The 15,462-nt window shown below is 41.6% G+C and overlaps 1 protein-coding gene across 2 annotated transcripts in view; it reads right to left on the reverse strand.

Moving 5' to 3' along the window:
* TBX15 (T-box transcription factor 15) overlaps positions 1–15,462 on the reverse strand; it is a 92,881-nt gene that overhangs the window by 26,280 nt on the left and 51,139 nt on the right. For both annotated transcript variants that reach the window (XM_042031193.1, XM_042031192.1), the window contains exons 2-4: positions 10,102–10,315; positions 2,258–2,359; positions 300–471 (exon numbers count right to left, since the gene is read on the reverse strand). In XM_042031193.1, coding sequence (XP_041887127.1) covers positions 300–471; positions 2,258–2,359; positions 10,102–10,193 — 366 coding nt within the window. In that variant the 5' untranslated portion in view covers positions 10,194–10,315. The remainder of the gene's footprint in view (positions 1–299; positions 472–2,257; positions 2,360–10,101; positions 10,316–15,462) is intronic.

The raw sequence follows: 15,462 nt of genomic DNA on the forward strand, positions 1-15,462 counted from the left end.
TATGTACAAAAAATCAGGGATGGAGTAAGAGCTAATAAGAAGAAAATTATCCTTTACTTACAAGCATGTACGAGACAAAGTTTGTGCTATGAGCAGAGAGAAAGCTGCTTTATAGGGTGTATTCAGGCAACAGTCTGAGGAAAAGCACTGAAATAGGGAAAAAAGCTCCATAACTCTGGAGAGCAGACACAGACACGTGCCCAAGGGGACACAGGGGCATCAAAGCAGAAGCAGCACCTTTTCAAGTCTGAGAGGAGCAAGGCTGGGACGGCAGGCACCAGGATTAACTTCTAACTTACATGGCCTTGATCATCAAGCTCGTTGTTGGTCAGCTTGAGCTTGTCAAAACTGACCACCTGCCTCATCCAGGTGTCTCCAGAAGCCAGGGAGTCAGGGTGGATGTAAACCCTTGGGGGCACTGGGGAGTCAGCATTGCCAGCCACCATCCACTTGGAGCTGTGATACACATACCTGAAAGAGGAAGGGTAGGTGGCTAAGGGAGGTTGTTGCTCATGCACTGTAGGAACATGTCCAGGGTTCCCCCTCCCCTGCCACCCTCATGCACCCCAAGCTCTCATTTGCAGTCAGGGGAGAATGTGCTTTATTGCAACCTCCTACCTTCTAAATGAAAGCCAGATTACCCCTGAACCACTTGTTCAGACTTGACTCCTTATTAAAACCACCTTGCAGTTATTTTCCCTGTAAAACTCTGCCACATGTGCCTTCTCAATCCTTAACCCTCTCTGAGCCACAGTAAGAGGCTGGAAAATACGGGTAAACAAAGTCTTCCCTGAAAATATTAATAAATGCCCTGCAATTTCTGGAAATCTGCATTGTATCTCATACCAGACTTTGGAAAACACATGTGGCTTCACCCAGAAAGGGCAATATCCAGTGGATACCAGTAAAAAAAATTGATAAAACAAAATTTCTGGTTTGGAGTGTTGCAAAACAGGAAATTCCATACAGTATTACATACATTGGGATTAGAGAAAAAAATTATTTTTGAGTTCCTGGCCTTTTGTGGTCTTTTGTGTTCCTGATCTAGCCATCCTATATATGCCATAAATTTCTCTACCACAGCTTTGCCTAGACACTTTTTTTTCTCCCCTGCAGCTCCTTCCCTCTAAGGCATTTCACAAACAGCTCTGCTGACACCTCTGAGTTCTGCCCTGTGCTGCCCCTCATTGGGTCCCTACTCAGCTCTGCTAAGATGTTTCAGTCTTTACCTACAAACAATTGCTCATTTCCTGTATTTTCACAAGAAGTGGGGGGAAAAAAAGAGAAAAAGATGAGTCTTTTCCTTTCATGCTAGTTTGCTCTATGTGGCTGCACAAGCTGACAAGGACAGAAACAAAGGGTAAGAAAATAAATGTATTTTCAATGTCAATGTTGTTAGAACCACCCTCTTAGAAAGAGAAAAAACATTCAGCTGAGTATCAGAAACTGTCTTGCTGCTTCCCAGGCAAAGCATTTTCCTGAGAAAAACTCTGTACAATTTGGGAGCAAAAATGCAGGATTTAGCATTTGAAGCAGAGGTTCAATTCTGAATCCTTGACATGTGGTTCAGTCAAGACAATTTGGAGAAAAGACTTGCTCTCAGGGGTCTTTTAATAAGAAAACATAAATCACCTCAGTCTGGGGAGTTTTCTGGGATGCAGAAGATCATGAGTTTTCCAGAGTATTTTTTAAGATCAGAAGCCCATTAATATCAAAGAAATCTCTTCTTCCTGTCTTTAGCTCAACAGTGGAAGGTTTCTCAGTGACTCCATACTGGAGGTCAGGGACCAATATTCACTGAGGCTGCTGTGCTGGACAGTGAATGCTTTTGAAACAGAAACCACCCAATCCAGCTCAGGCCAGACCTGAGGTGCCCGGCTTGGTTCAGCTGCTCCTTGCCCATTTCTTTCTTGCAGGTATAGTTTTAGGGGCTGCAGAGTCCCCATTGATAACTCCAGTTATCAATTCCCTCAGACAGTCATTGCTAATCGTGTCAATCACAAAATGTGTGACAGGGATCTCCTCAATTAAAAACTCCTATTTGAAAAGAGAAAGGTTTCATGCCAAAAGTGCAAGAGACTGTATTAAAACTCTGGGTTTGTGTCTAATGATTCTGGTCAAATCAACTGTGTTGGTGTAAATCAACAGGGTCTCCTCCAGCACACATTTGCAATGGTGTTTAATGGCAGGTCTTTCCTAGGCTGTCATTGACAGTAAGTTGTTACCAGATTCCTACCTCTGCCCCTGAAAAGCTTACCTGTATCTCTTGTTATCCACAGGGACAATGTCCATGGCAATATAATACTGCTGGTGGGGATCCAAGCCTGTAATTTTCACCCTCATGGCTGGAAACATTCTCCTAGGAAAATAAAAGTGAAAATAAGGAAGAAAATGGTGAATAAGGAAGCTGAAGAGGCTCCTTACACCTCTCTCTGGCACCAGAAGCATGCTACTTTACACAGCCCAGTCCTTGGCATGACTCCTCTGGGCTTGATGTGGGTAGAAGAGATGGTGCTGGCACTGGTTTGAATCTTCAATTTTTTTCCCACTTAGAAAAAGGGGTAACAGGATAACAACCTGTAATTAATGATAAAATACTTACAGTCAAGCACTCTGTTCCCAGTTCCTAGCAGACAGTTCTGCTGTGCTTCACACAAATTGTCCTCTCTAAAGCATTTCTAGGATGGGCAGTGTACCTTTTTCCTCCTGTTTTTCCCACTGTCTATCCACCTGTAATTCTTCTCTCATATTCTATTAAACACAGGATCACTTTAGTTCTCTTTTTTAGGAGAATGTCACGTTTCAATATAGAGTTTGACAGTACTGAGGTAACATTTAAAGCAAATACATCATCCTGACAGATCCTCTCATGCTCATGTTTATAGTTATTTAAGAAAAAACATCCCTCAAATTAATCTGCTTATTAAGAATGTATTTCACATTCAACAGAAACACTGGCATTATTGTCATGGTATCCTTGAAGTCCTGGTAGTGTTTTGTGCAATCTTTTTAATAGGTGTTGTCTTTTCTACGCCATATGATCCAGATCTATCTTAAGCATTATCTCCTGATAGACAAGTTATGGAACTCTACACCAACAAGAAACAATTCTCAGCTTTTTCTTCTTGTCTGAGCACAAGTTCAGCTCTGCTAAACACAGTCACTGTTCTGGAAGTGTTTGTACCTAGGCAATTATTTCAGAAGAGAACAGATCAGAACAATTTTAACCTTGAAGTGTGTTAGTGTGGCTATGGCATAATTTTTCCTTCCTAAAATTTTTATGGTGGCCAGAAGACCAATTTCTGTCCTACACCTCCCTCAAAGAGCATGCTGAGGAAATTGCTTATGCCATATTATATTTGCAACTAATGTGGTATTTTTACACCTTCATAAAATTTGAGGAGCAGAACTGAATGAGGTGCAGAAGGAATAGAGCAGCACTAAAATCAGAGCAGAGCACTGGAAGAAATCCTCCATTGTTTCACTGACAGTTAACTCAGACCTGAGGTCTGCTCAAGTGGCTTCTCAGCCTTTATCTGAGAAAAACTTAAGTTGAGGTCTTATAGGATGGTGTTACTCAACTGAATGACTTCTGCCTAGAAAATACAGAGCTTTGGTAGGGCAAACCCCAAAAGTACTGGATGCTCATACACAAGCACATTCTGCTTCTGTGATAAGTAGACATATCCTTACAGGATGGAAGTATGTGGGTGGAAGGAGGATATTAAAGGGCAATTTAAAATCACAATACCAAAACAGTAGGAAAGTATACAAGAAATGTTGTCCACTGTTTCAAGGAGCCATCCCTAGAAACCATCATGACACTTTCCCTTCTATTTAGTAAGGAGCAGTGAAATGTCAGAGAAGATTTAGTTCTCCTTCCAACATTTCTGTTTCTCAAAGTACTGCTAGTGAACACAGCCTGGAGGAGGAAGAAAACAGGAAAGCTTGTGTCAGCACCTCCAAACATGTCTCTCAAACTTTGCATGGCAGGGATATGACCATGAGAATCTATTTCATTCTTTCCCAGCCAAGCCACATACATCCACTTGCAGAAGAGGGTGGGAAGGAGGAAGAGGTTGATGCTCAGCCTTTGCCCTACCCACAGCTCTTTCTTTTCAGGCCACACTGAGAAGACAAGATCTGACCTATTAGTAACTGCATCTGCTTTGGAAAAGGGCATTTGTCGTGGGGGTGGGGAGAGCACCACCCCACAGCTGCCACAGCACAGCTAACCGGAGTTATGAGAGACATAAAACTGTCAGAAAAGTCATCTGCAGAAACCCTTCAAGGAGAGAGCAATTTGTGCAGCTGATGGTGTGAGTTTGCTAGTAGAATGACTTGCAGGAGGGAAAAAGGGAATAATGGATTAGTCTTCAGTGGCTTGAGGGCATTACCTTGTTTCTGCCACAATGGCTCATTAAATCTGCCAAGCCAAATGGGTACAGGATGTGGCATTTTATAGTCCAGCTCTCTTTAATTAGAGAGAGGTGGCTTGGGAGCAGCTAAAGAGGTAGGTCATGTTTCAGAGGGTTGATGAGAAACCCATGATTAAAGCAGAGTCTCTTTGGGTCTAAGTCTGCACACTGTGTTGGGAAAATTGAATGCGCTGTGTGTCCCAAGTAGCTCTCTCCAAATCTGCAGCCCTGTGTAAAGTTGCAGTATAGCCTGTGGGGTTGTTTGCTTCTGAAATACCTTGTAAAAGATTACCACAGACCATTCAGCAGGCTTAGAGGCTAATCTCTAAAATGATCGGAGAGAGCTCAGCTGATCCCACTGCTTTCTCTAAGGGTTAAGTGCACTTTTAAAGTTTTGTAAGTTATTACTGTTTCTCTTTTTCTGTGGGTGTAAAAGTAACTTAGGTTTCCTTGCCATAAAGATGTGGCCTGGAATTGTCACAGCAGGTCTCTGGCACCATTGCTGTGTGGAAAGGGGGAAATGGAAAAGGCAGAGGCTAACAGTGGAGATTTAGGGATGTACTTGTGTGCAAGCCTGGTTAAGTCCCTGTCCTCTGCATTTCCCCTTGGCTGGCTCTTGGTTGCCCAGAGGCACCAGCCTTATAGAAAACAAGAGGCTCAAAGGTTTGGAAGGAATTCAGGCCATTTGGATATGGCTATATTAATAAACAGTCAAGAATCTTTCATCTAGAAAGGTATCAGCTTCGTAGTCAACAGCTACAGGACACGAAGGCTGTCTGTTTTCGTAGGGAACATGTGATGACATTTGATATATTTTAGGAGGAGGTTTTATATCAGCAGCAGTTTGAGATGATCAAGTTATTTATATTTTAGCTTTACCACTCAGCAGGAAAACAGGCTTCCTAAACTTAGACTGTGAACTTACACACAGTACCCTTTTAGGGGAAATACGATGTGATATGAAGTAAGTTATTACAACTGCTTTAGGACCACTTAGAAGTGTTTTAAAAATCCTTTTAGTAACAACCACGTGCCTCAGTCTACTCAATTTCTGTTTTCCTCCATAATGAGAGTGATGTTTATGAACATCAAATGCAAAGAAAACTAATGATAGATAAAGTTGATTAAAATAGTATTTGCCAGTGCTGTAGGGTACTGTTATTAAGAACCATGTTTGGGAACTTTCAGCAAAAGAAAGAAGTAGTTGGATGGTGGAAGCTAGCAGTATTTTTTGGTGGCGGTGGTGAACATTTTCTTTTAAAATGTAGTTCAATTTTCCTTTGTGGAAACTGGTCAAAGAAGGAGGATCACAGGTATACCCCCAAATGGGATATTTTTCCTAATAGAATAAAGCTTCAGTCTCTTACCCTTAAGTTAGGAACTTAGATAAGATTAGACTTGTATAAGGGTGACATACATTAAATGCAAACCCTGAAATGAAGGGATGTGCTCTTCAATTGTAGCAAAGAATATGTGTCTATTTCAGTAATAGACAGAGCAGTCATTTCCCAGTCATAAAAAAAATCCAGTTGAGAAACTCTGCAAAAGAATCTGATTTAGGTCTGCAGATTAAGTGTGCACAATGTTTACAATGTGTGTGAGTTTACAGGGCAGCCTGAAGTTACCCTTGTTATTTTATATCTATATTTCCTTGCATTTAAGACTGATGCCAAATGTGTATTTCTTTAAAGAAACAAATATGTAAGGAGTGAAGGAAAGGAAGGCAAGGCAAGGAAAGGAAAGGCACAGGAGGAATGCCCTTCTGTTTCCCACTGCAGCATGGGATCATGTAGAGATGTGTTCTGAGAGGAAAAGCTGAGGGCAGGTCTTGGTAGCAAATGGATTTATTGTTTATGAGGGAGAGGGAGACCAGCAGATCTTCTCAGTTGTTCCTAAAAGGGACATTCTTCTGGAAGCTGGAGAAAGTTTATCTGGCCCACTGGGCCAGGACCTCTAAAAAGCAGTTTGGTAGCTGTGGCCTCCCAGCCCTTGCTCTCAGAAGTCCTCTCCATGGGCCCCTTCAGCATCAGCAAAGCCTCATCACAAAATCCCTGCTGCTGTCTCCAACTGAGGAGCGCTTTGGGACCTGCCCTTCTTTCCACTGGAAAGAAAAAATAACACCTGGTAATGTAAACAGTCAAGTACATGCTACAAACAACTCAGACTCATGATTTCAGGGAGCCAAAGAGACTGCAGGCAAAGTACCACTTAACCTATCAGGAGGCACAGAGAAGTCAGGAGAGGACAAGATCACCTGTTTCACTCACTGATGGCTTTTTCCAGTCTTACTACCGATCCTGGCTGTCAGCATTTCAGTTTGAGCCATCCTGCAGCACAGGATGATAACTGTGATATGACAGATGAGATCCTTTCCCCCATTGCTGAGATGAGATCCTGGCTCTGTGACAGGTAGAACCTGTGTTCCCAGAACAGTACTTCTTGGATGTGCTGGTATGCGTGGTAGCACTCATAAAACCACCTCTGTAAACAGTAGGCAGCCATTCCCTTCCAGAGGAGGACTCCAAGCACTCCCTACAGTGTACTCCCCCAGGAACAAGTGCACCTCGTTTCCCACTTTGGGGAGCACTTCTATGCATCAGTTAACTGAAAGTTACCCCTGCAGCTCAGGTGACCATGGACATTAGATAGGGATTGTAGGGATGTGGAGAAGGTCTCAAATTCCCCCACTGATGCTGCCAGTATGATCACTGTTAGTATAGGGGAGCAGAGAAAAAGAGTTAAAAAATATTTTAGGACTAGTTGTTCAAATCAGTATGATCTGGGGCTTAAGATGAATTTATTTTATTTTGTACAGAGTCTAAGTTTGCCTTTCAAACAAAAAGGAGATAAAGGTAATCACAGATTTGAATGATTGCAGCTGACAGCCATTTGCATCTTTTACACAAGGAACAAAGGAGTCTTGTTATAAGCATCTGATTAAAATCTAAGTAACAATGTTTTGATGGAAAGGAAAAAGGAAGAGTTATAAGAGGACTGGAGTAAGTTTATGGAAACAGACAAAAAAAGAGACATCTATAAATACAGCATCAGGAAAAGAAAAAAAAAAAACAAAGCAGAACTAGAAGTGAATGAGAGTGGGAGTCTGAAAGTCAAAAAGTGCAGTGTGCCTGACATAGGCAGGATATAGCTCCAGAAATATGTTTGAAATAAGAGCGTAGGTTAGAAATTAGCATTACACAGCAAGAGCAGAGAGACATTGTGGGGACAGGCAGGAACCAGGCAGTGCTTTACAAGTCATAGAAAATTAAGGAGCAGCTGTAGTTGTAGGCAATAGAGTCTGTAATTAGAATGACTTCCAAAACAAGGTGGCCTTATGGGACTCAGAGTTTCCAAAGAGAAAGCAGCAAGAGAAAAATCTTCTGTGGGGAAGGAAGCAGATGAAAATTACACTGTGTGTCTCTAACAATTTGAATAAGTAGTGGGAAATCTTCAGGAAATAACACCAGTTCTGCTATTTATGCCAGAAATAATAAAATCTAATCTCTGGGATGCATCGTATATCATGCATCCCATATGGAGAAACAGGACTACTAGACTCAGCTCTCACCCATCACAGACACGTCTTCTCAGAGAGAAAACTGCTTAACCTGTTAAACTGTTTAACCATCTAATTTGCAAATTCTATCACATCTGTATGGACCATCCACTATAAACAGGTGTATTACCTAGAGAAACTGCCCAGCTCTTCATTAGGCTTTGCAATGATTAACCTACAAATGTAGTCAACAGGAAAAAAAAACAAAAAAAGCAGCCCTCCAATATCGTTAACATCATTTCTGGAGAAAAATATCATTAAGCAGAAAAAAACACATCTATTTAGTAGTTACATCGATTTTCTGTGGTCAGTGATGTGAGAGCTGGCCACCAGGATTCATGTAATTACAAGCATCTCCTTTCAAGGATAAAGAATATTATTCAGGATTATAATGAATGTATGATTTGCACAGGAAGTTATGACTCTGTTGTGATACATGGTCTTCTGTAAGTGAAAATATTATCCACACTGGAGCTTGCAAGATGTCAAAAAGGTCATCTACTTTATTCAGAAATGAGTGAGCTGCCAAGATCCTCTTCATACCACTAAGTTCTGGCCATTTTAGTTTGAATTGGTGGGCATAGAGATATTTATGTTGCTTTTAGGTCTATCTACTCCATGCATCATCAGAGAATTAATTATAGTTAATCTAACAGGTAATAATGTATTATTTTAAATTTCTGAAACAGCATGGTCCGGGGACCAGGACAATAAAGCCAGAAAGAAGGAAGTTGGTTCTTCCAGTGCCATATTTAGTGATGTTGAACAGGTAACTTAAACTATTTAAGTCTCAGTTTCACCACCTATGAAAAGAGGATAACAATGATTTTCTCTGTGTCTGCTTTAACATCTGCAGAGAAGAGGTGTTGCACAATAGCAAGTGGTATCATTCCTGCTACTTTGCCTCTTCCATTGGAGGCAGAAGGTCAAAACGAGCAGCCCACTCTGTACTGATGCAAAATGCTTCCTGTACCACTGAGATCTAAAACTGGGAGCTGATCTGTCTCTGATAACATTTTTCAGGGATCACGTGGGTTATTTGTCCTGTGTAACTCCCCTTAAATTACCTGCGCTTTCTGGGGCTAGGGAGCAATAGCGCTCACTTCACAAGAATATAAAGCAACAAGTCGAGCTGTTCTCGCAAATTTTGAGAGCACAGACATGAAACAACGCTGTAAACAATAGAGGACCGTGGGTTTTCCCCAAAACTTGGGTAAAATTTCCCTGCTGCATCCCTGCGGCAGAGTCGGGACAGCTCCCGGGGCGCGCCCGGTGTTTGCTCGCCGTGGCGGGCTCTGTCCGTGGTGCTGACGCCCGCCTTCCCCGAGTCAATCCGAATTAAAGCCTCATTAGGTGGAGGTAAGAAACAGCCTGTTAATGCAAAAGTGCCTAAAAATCCTAGTTTAGGGGCATCTAGAAGTGTAAAGCTACCTCTAGGTTGTGTTTTGGCAAACAGACTCCTAGCCATTTTTGAACAGTAGTCAGCAGTGAAGATTTTCTCCTTGGCTAACCTGTCATGGTGAAGTCTTCCTTTTTAAAAATTCTGGCTAATTAGTGGCTCTTCCTAACCTCAGCTGTCATGCTATCACTGCAATAGCAAAGGAAAACATTAGGCTTGCACATTTTTATACAGGAAGTCATTAACACTGCATCTATTTAGAACTGCAGGAAGATATTCATTTGGTGCAAAGGTGAGTTTGAATTTCACTGTATTTGAGATTAAATCAATAAGCTCATAAGTGCTATGGAAACTTGAAAGGAAACTCAAATGGCTCACCCCCAAATTCATAACTCATCTTAAATTCAATATAGCCAACAGTACAATGATTGTTTCCTGATTTATTTGTTCAAAGGAGCAACTATCCGCAATGGTTTCCTGCAGCTGCCAGTTCTCCTTTGGAGCCACTTATTCAAGCACTCATATGAAACAACTTTACCTGTCTTAAGAAAGCTAATACCAGATACAGCTGAGAAAATGGCCCATTTAATTTTTCCTGTATGTTTATCCTTTTGGATTATCAAGAAGGGAAAAAAAATGTTTATTTCTCAAAAACGCAATGAAATAAAAATTGGTTTGTTTGGTTATGATTTCTTTTTTAACTAGACAGAAAGGCTGAGATGTCTTACCTGCCTGCTTTCGTGATGATCATCTCTGTCCCAATGTCATGAAATCTTTTCCAGAGGTCTGCACACTGCAGCTCTACCTGGATCTCTTCCATGGATGAAGGTGGAGGAGGCTGAGGGCCTGAGCCACCAGATGTAAGGTCAGAATGGGAGCCAAATGAGCAGGATGTCCTTTCTGCCAGCACCTCTGTGTCTGACCCAGTGCTCTGTTCCGAGTCTGCAAAGTAAAGGAGCCAGGTAAGACACTTCAGTCCTACCTACTGTGTGGGGGGTAAGAGGAGGAAAGAGGAAAGTCAACACAGGAAGTGCTAAAGAATAGTACAGTGGCCTTTTATATGGGATATATCTATCTATATACATACATACATAAGGTTTTTTGTGATTTATAGCCTGATTTGGGGCTTTGAGTTTCCAACATGATATCTGGCTTTTTTTTGTAAAGTTTTAGAAACAGCTGAAAAAAAGACCCTCAACATAAAATATAAATACTAGCAAGCTGTGGTGGGAGTACAAAATGTAGATGAAAAACAGAAATGAAAAAAAATTAATTCAATCTGTCGTTTTAAGCTGAGATTAGATGGGCTCCCTGGAAAATTCCATTCCATTTAATTGAATATTCTCCTGCAGTACTATTAAAGACTTAGATATTTTTAAACAACACAGGGGTTTTTTCTCTTTAATATCTTCGTCATCAAAAACAATGAACATTTTTTTATTTTGCTATTTGGCAGCACTGTTCTGGAAATGTGTTTTATTTGCTCCAATAAAACTTTTTTTGAACAATGATATTTCCTGGAAAGATAACCATGAAGCTTTTGGTGAGGAAAATGCTCTAGGCTAATAGAGGACAAAAAAAGGTGATAGTAAACATATGGAATATGCTGCCAAGGAAACAGTTGAAGCAAACTGCAGAAAAGATCACATGACACAACCTCCTGTATGGGGGAGAAGAAGGAGCTTTGCTCAAAAAATAAACCAAACAAAAAAGTGACATTCAACTAGTTTAGAAGTCCAGGCTGGCATGTTGAGTCAGGTAACCATTTCTTCACAAAAATGCTTCATGTATTTATTATGTATACATATGTTGTATGTATTCAGTCCTCCTTTTCATACAGAGGGCTAAGGTGAAATTTTGCAAATAGCAGTGTTAGTTTGCAACAGCTTGCACACCTACGCAGCATCAAAATTACTCACAATACATTCTGCAAAGCAATGTGCTGATGTTTTGAACCTTATTTTTAATAAATTTGCACTAGTATTATGTAGATGATAAGAAAAGGGTAAAATTACATGAAGCACTCCATCAAATGGCTCAGGAAGAGCTCTATGGATTTCAAAGAAGGTACAGAAACAATATTTTAAAGTGTCCTCATTTATCACACGAGTAAAAGCATCCCAGTGAATCAACAAAAGAGCTATTTACATGTGTTCTCTGCACTTGAAGAAAGAGAGAGGTATCTCTGTCTGCAAAGGAAACCTAAGGAGACAAAAACTAACAATCTGTGCTAAAAATGTGATTACATCATGGCATCTAAAATTCCTTCCATACCAAGAAGATTCCAGAAAGTGTTTAGCAACCCTGAGGTCATGGAGGCTGAATCTGAGCTTTACAGTGTTTCTGAGACAGTGTCTCCTGGAGCAGCTTGCACATCAGTGCAGAGGGCTACAGTTAAGAAGAAGGAGGCAGTGAAGGTACCACCCACAGAACCGCCATCCTCACCTCCTGCCACATGGAAATATTTCTGGAAAATCCATTTTGCTGTGGTATGAACATAAACTGATAGTTTATGAGAAACCTTCAGCCCCAAGTGCCATCAGAAAGCATTTATCTTCTGCGAGAGCCCTAGGTGATGTCACTGGACAGTGGACATTTTGATTGAGAGATGTTTTCAGTAAGCTTTGCCAGTTATTTAGACAATCTGCCAGTACAATGTAGAAATTCTGCAGGACACGAGAAATGTTCAGTACTTATTGTTCCCAACCCATTTTGAACACAGAGTTTTTTATGCCTCCCATGGACTTCCAGGTTAGGCTGAAGCAATAATAGGTCCATCCCTCTAGAGGAGCACAAACTTATGCATAGAGGATTGTTACCCGGAGACCACTCCTACACCCAAAATTAATATCCTGCACACAAGGTGATTCAAGATAATATGGGATAATCTTCTGGGGTTCTGTGGCCACAGGACAGTCTGAGAGTACAGAGGGCCTGAGACATTTTCTCCCTGCTACACGACCCCAGTGACTCAGGAGCAAGTCTTACCTTTCTCTCACTCAAATTATTCCACCTCAAAGCTTTGCAGAAGTAAGCATGAGTAGGGGTCACTATGCTTAGGTCTTCCTAGAGATGGTTAATCCCTTTGTTGTTCAACAAAAAGAAAGAGGATGATTCACAAATCACAGTAAGACCTGTTTGTACATCTGCTCATGTCCTAAACCATTAACCAGAAGTCTTACATATTCTCTGAGATCACAGAATCGCAGAATCAAACAGGTTGGAAAAGACCTCTGAGGTCATCAAGTCCAACCTTTGACCGAACTCCACCATGGTAGCTAGACCATGGCACTAAGTGCCACATCCAGCCTTTCCTTAAGCAACTCCAGGGATGGTGACTCCACCACCTCCCTTGGCAGCCCATTCCAATGTCTGATCACCTTTCCTGTGAAGAAATTCTTCCTAATGTCCAACTTAAAATAAACTACACTGGGAGTCCAAAGGGACTGGATCTAGGGAAAAGCGGAGTTCTCCTTCTGAAATGAGGTACTAAACTGTAGGTCTGAATCTAAAGAGACAGGTTTAGACCGCATCATCTGTGCTTGGTTCAGGCACTCAGAAACTGTGTCCTCTGAGGCAGTATAGTAAACGGCCAACAGATGGCACTTGCCTAGATGCTGTCCCCACTTCATTCCAGCATTTCCTGGACAGCCTTTCAAACTGGGCATGTGGCCGGAGCTTTGGGAATCCCTGGGAATTAACTGGAATTGCATGCTGCAAAAAATTAAGTATCAGAGGCTTAAGCCCCCTCTCACTGATTTTATACTGACATCATCCCACTGACTTTACTGACTTCTGGAGGGGCCTTTTGTTAATTATGGAAGTCAAAGGAGAGCCATAACCTTGGATATAATTTTCCATGCTGGCACAAATCAAAAATGGCAAAATGAGTTCACCAATTACTGATAAGCCAGTATCTTCCCAAAAATGTGGTACCACACAAAGATTAGAACACTTTTTTCCCCAAGGATACTACTTTGTGACCTGAGTTATGAACTTTTATTACGCCCAAGTTAGTGCACAGAACAGTAACTGCCCCTCCTTCTTCTAAATTTGGAAATGGAGAGTCACTGGTGTTGTTGCTCTTAGTTCAGAGTCTATAGGCACTGAGATGTGTTTTGTGTTTTCTTCAGCCTTTCCTGAGCTAAGCTCTCCTGAATGTTGTCATCCAGTTGGAGATACTGAGTTCAGACCCAGGAATTCAGGCGAGTTTAAGTGCATCTGACAGACGAAATTCAACCCTAGTGACAACCAAGTCTATAAGACTCTGTGACTTTTAACTGGAGTTCTCTCCATGTGCTAGGATTTTGAATTAATCAAGAGACAGGTGTGAACATCTGTAAGCGCGCAATCTATAGAGAGTTGCAGGGTGAACCCATCTCCATGTGTCATAATTAATTGTGCCAGCTGGGAGCTAGCACAGCTCAAGCCACTCTGTTGCACATACTTGCTCACAATGAAACAATCAGGAAGAAAATCTGAATATTCTTCTGGCATTCAGACTGGGAACTTGATTTCTTCACACACCAGCTTCAGTGGGGTGCAACTTTGCTAAATGCAAAGAAATTACTTTTACTTTACATTGGTGTAAGCAGAGGGGAACCAGGCACCAGCTTCTGAAGCACCAACAGGATATAACATAACTGTGAACACCCAGAGGTGTGGACTGGGGCTGGTACTACAGATTGTGTATGACTGAAGGACAAACAGAAGGATTTCTGAGGAAGATAAACTACCTTATAAGTTTCTCCTAGCTCCAAAGTGACAAGGTAAGAGTGTTTGTCTCTCCTTAAAGAGGGGCCTTATACAAAAGCCCACTTTCTGAACTCAAGGTCCAGGGACAGGGAAATGCAGATTCCATGACATGGCTTCCTTTCAGAGTTAGGAGACATTTTCAGACTGCTGCCCCAGGAATGCTGACTCTCTTGCACTATGTTAGGCTGCAATCCTAGTGCATCAGGATGTGGCACTCAGGGATATGGATTATTATGGTGGTGCTAGCTTCACTGTTGTAGATAATTTTGAAGGTCTCTTTCAACCCTGATGATTCTGTAATTCGTGCCACTTTAGACATAAGTTAAACAAGCAGCAATTAAAGTAGTTTTATGGTTTTCTCTTGCTAGATTACAGTCCTTGAGAAATAATACTTCACAACAAGCTCATCTGTTGCTGACAACTAACAAAAGTGGAAGGATGTGCAACTGAGATTTCTAAACCTACAGGATTTCACAGGACTTTCAGTTGGAGCTGTCTCAGGTCAAAATATTCCTTTTTGTTTTTACAGGAAGCCATGAACTTGCGCTTCCTGATCTTAACTGCTTTTCTTTATAAGGTCATTCCTCTCACCTGTCTGCTCGAGGAAGGGCCCTTCCTGCTGCACCATAGCTATGGAGGTGAACATCTCCAAGACTACTGCTGACTGCACCGTTAGTATCAATCTGCCTCTCATTTCCCCGTTCTTTCAAATCTCTTCTAAAACCATCCATTTCCACTCTTGCTCATTACTTACGTTCTTTTTTTCTGATGTTTCCACCAGTTATTTCTGCTGTTCTGTGGAGTGATGTGTAGCCAGAAGAAAACACAAACATTTCAGTTTTTGTGGAGACAGACATGGTTACCACTGGGATATGCCAGTGCTTAACTCTTCCAGACCAATAGGTTTTTCCCTGCAGATAATACAGAGGAAATACTAAACACTGTCCCTTGTTACAGGCAACTTGCTGGACAAACAGGATGACCGAGTGGTTTTGACCATGGGACCTGGACTGATCTGTCAAAGCCAGACAGACTATTGCAAGAACTGCATTTCAAGGAGGTTGGAACTATCTAATGGGAAAACACTGTAGAGTTCATGGGAAAGACCCCCGGGTTCAATGTGCAAAAAAATTCTCTGAGCCCTGAAGCATAACTCTCTTTCAGTGTCACTGTGCAAAAAGACAGTTCCCTTTCTACTGCCCTGTTGGATGTCTTCCAACCATCCCTTCTTACCACACTGACCAGGCATCCAGCTGCTTACTGCAGTTTGACAGTATTGGAGGAGAGGAAATTTTTCAGCACTTTTAGCAACCTTTGAGTCTAACCAGACCAGA

The sequence above is a fragment of the Corvus kubaryi genome, unplaced genomic scaffold (assembly GCF_017639235.1).
Source record: "Corvus kubaryi isolate FWS band 111438036 unplaced genomic scaffold, C.kubaryi_AGA036_p1.0 37341, whole genome shotgun sequence".
NCBI lineage: Eukaryota > Metazoa > Chordata > Aves > Passeriformes > Corvidae > Corvus > Corvus kubaryi.